This window comes from Neurospora tetrasperma, assembly GCF_000213175.1.
Source record: "Neurospora tetrasperma FGSC 2508 unplaced genomic scaffold NEUTE1scaffold_80, whole genome shotgun sequence".
NCBI lineage: Eukaryota > Fungi > Ascomycota > Sordariomycetes > Sordariales > Sordariaceae > Neurospora > Neurospora tetrasperma.
This window is the reverse complement of record NW_009799178.1, coordinates 1-1324: the sequence shown is the minus strand read 5'-3', so window position 1 is coordinate 1324 and position 1324 is coordinate 1. Positions and strand designations below refer to the sequence as shown.

Genomic DNA, 1324 nt, shown 5'->3' with positions numbered 1-1324 from the left:
CTTGCGAGACGTGTCCTAGAGATGTCTGGAAAAGGATGAGACCAGATGTTACCTTGTTGTTGAAGGAGAATATTGTCTAAATTGCCTACTTACCGAAGTCATGCTCTTGCTAGGGCGAAAGTTGAGAGCGAGGAGAATTACTGAGTGTTGTTCATCACTGTTGAAGAGTAACTCCGGCTGGAAGAAACACCGGCTCACCGACAGCCTAAACAAGTTAAACACCCACATCACCAAACCTCCCTTACATCTACACATTTTCATCAGCCTGACAACGAACATTTTAGAACACCTTGGCATCCATCTTCCCAAACGAAACCAAACTAGTAGCGTACTATGTAGGTACTTGTAAAAAAACAAAAAAAAAGTCATACCTACTTACCATCACCACGAGGAAAATTAGATTGCCCACCCCTACCTTACCGACTCCAACTTGCCATGCATATGAAGATCTCGCCTATGGGAAATCGCAAATCATGGTGTCATCTTGATTTTCCCCATTAGAACTTCGGAAATACCGGTGCCACGACAGGACACCTGCAATCATGGAGGGCGGCCGCGGTAGACGGCCGGCGTCTATTTTGTTCAATGGCCAACCAAATGGGTTTGCGCTGTACCGTCATTGGGTGGACGTGTGTTGTGGTACAGCGAGAGTGTACAGGTAGGTAGGTAGGTGCGTAACGATGATAGATGGGATGGAAGTTGAGGAACAAATGAAAATAGGTGGTTGCTTGGGAGATAGTTGGCTTCGTTCCATGGGTGGGTTGAGCGGGCGGGAGTGACGAGATCTTGTTCCTATGCAGTCAGTTGTCGTATCACGCGGGATGGCACTTTCTGCTTGTTTAATTGACCGATCACCGCTACTTGGTCATGGAGATCTTCCAAAACTGAAGGTATTATACAATAGTACAAGTTATCTATCCTAACTGACCACTCGACTCGCTTCGCAACCACCCTCTTGAAGCCTTCGCTGGCACCAAAACCCAACCCAATAAGGGAGCACTCTTCATGGACCACAACGAAGCCACCACATGGATCCGAAGGAAGCCCTCGGATTTGGCCAACCAGGCATGTCAGGGTCACTTCTCCGGCCTAGTATTCCCGCAGGCGCTCACGGCACGGTAGCTCAGATCTTGGCCTTCCCGTAGGACCCTCCAAGACCTCCTTCTTCATCTTGTCATATCCGAATTCCGACCACCTTCCATAGCACTACCGCTCCAATCATCCATTTTTTACTACATGATGTACTTGCTTGATGTTGGTATGGTTGTTTCGAAACGAGACCAGCATGTGAGCGCAATCTCTCTTATCGATCCAAGAAAAACAT

At 47.8% G+C, this 1324-nt stretch overlaps 1 protein-coding gene across 1 annotated transcript; it reads left to right on the top strand.

The window, feature by feature from the left end:
• Window positions 1-542: 542 nt before the first annotated feature.
• Window positions 543-1301, top strand: NEUTE1DRAFT_149149 (uncharacterized protein; the record flags this gene model as incomplete). Its single annotated transcript, XM_009856595.1, has 2 exons — window positions 543-558; window positions 962-1301. The coding sequence occupies 2 exons, from the start codon at window positions 543-545 to the stop codon at window positions 1120-1122; spliced, it is 177 nt and encodes a 58-aa protein (XP_009854897.1).
• Window positions 1302-1324: the final 23 nt, after the last annotated feature.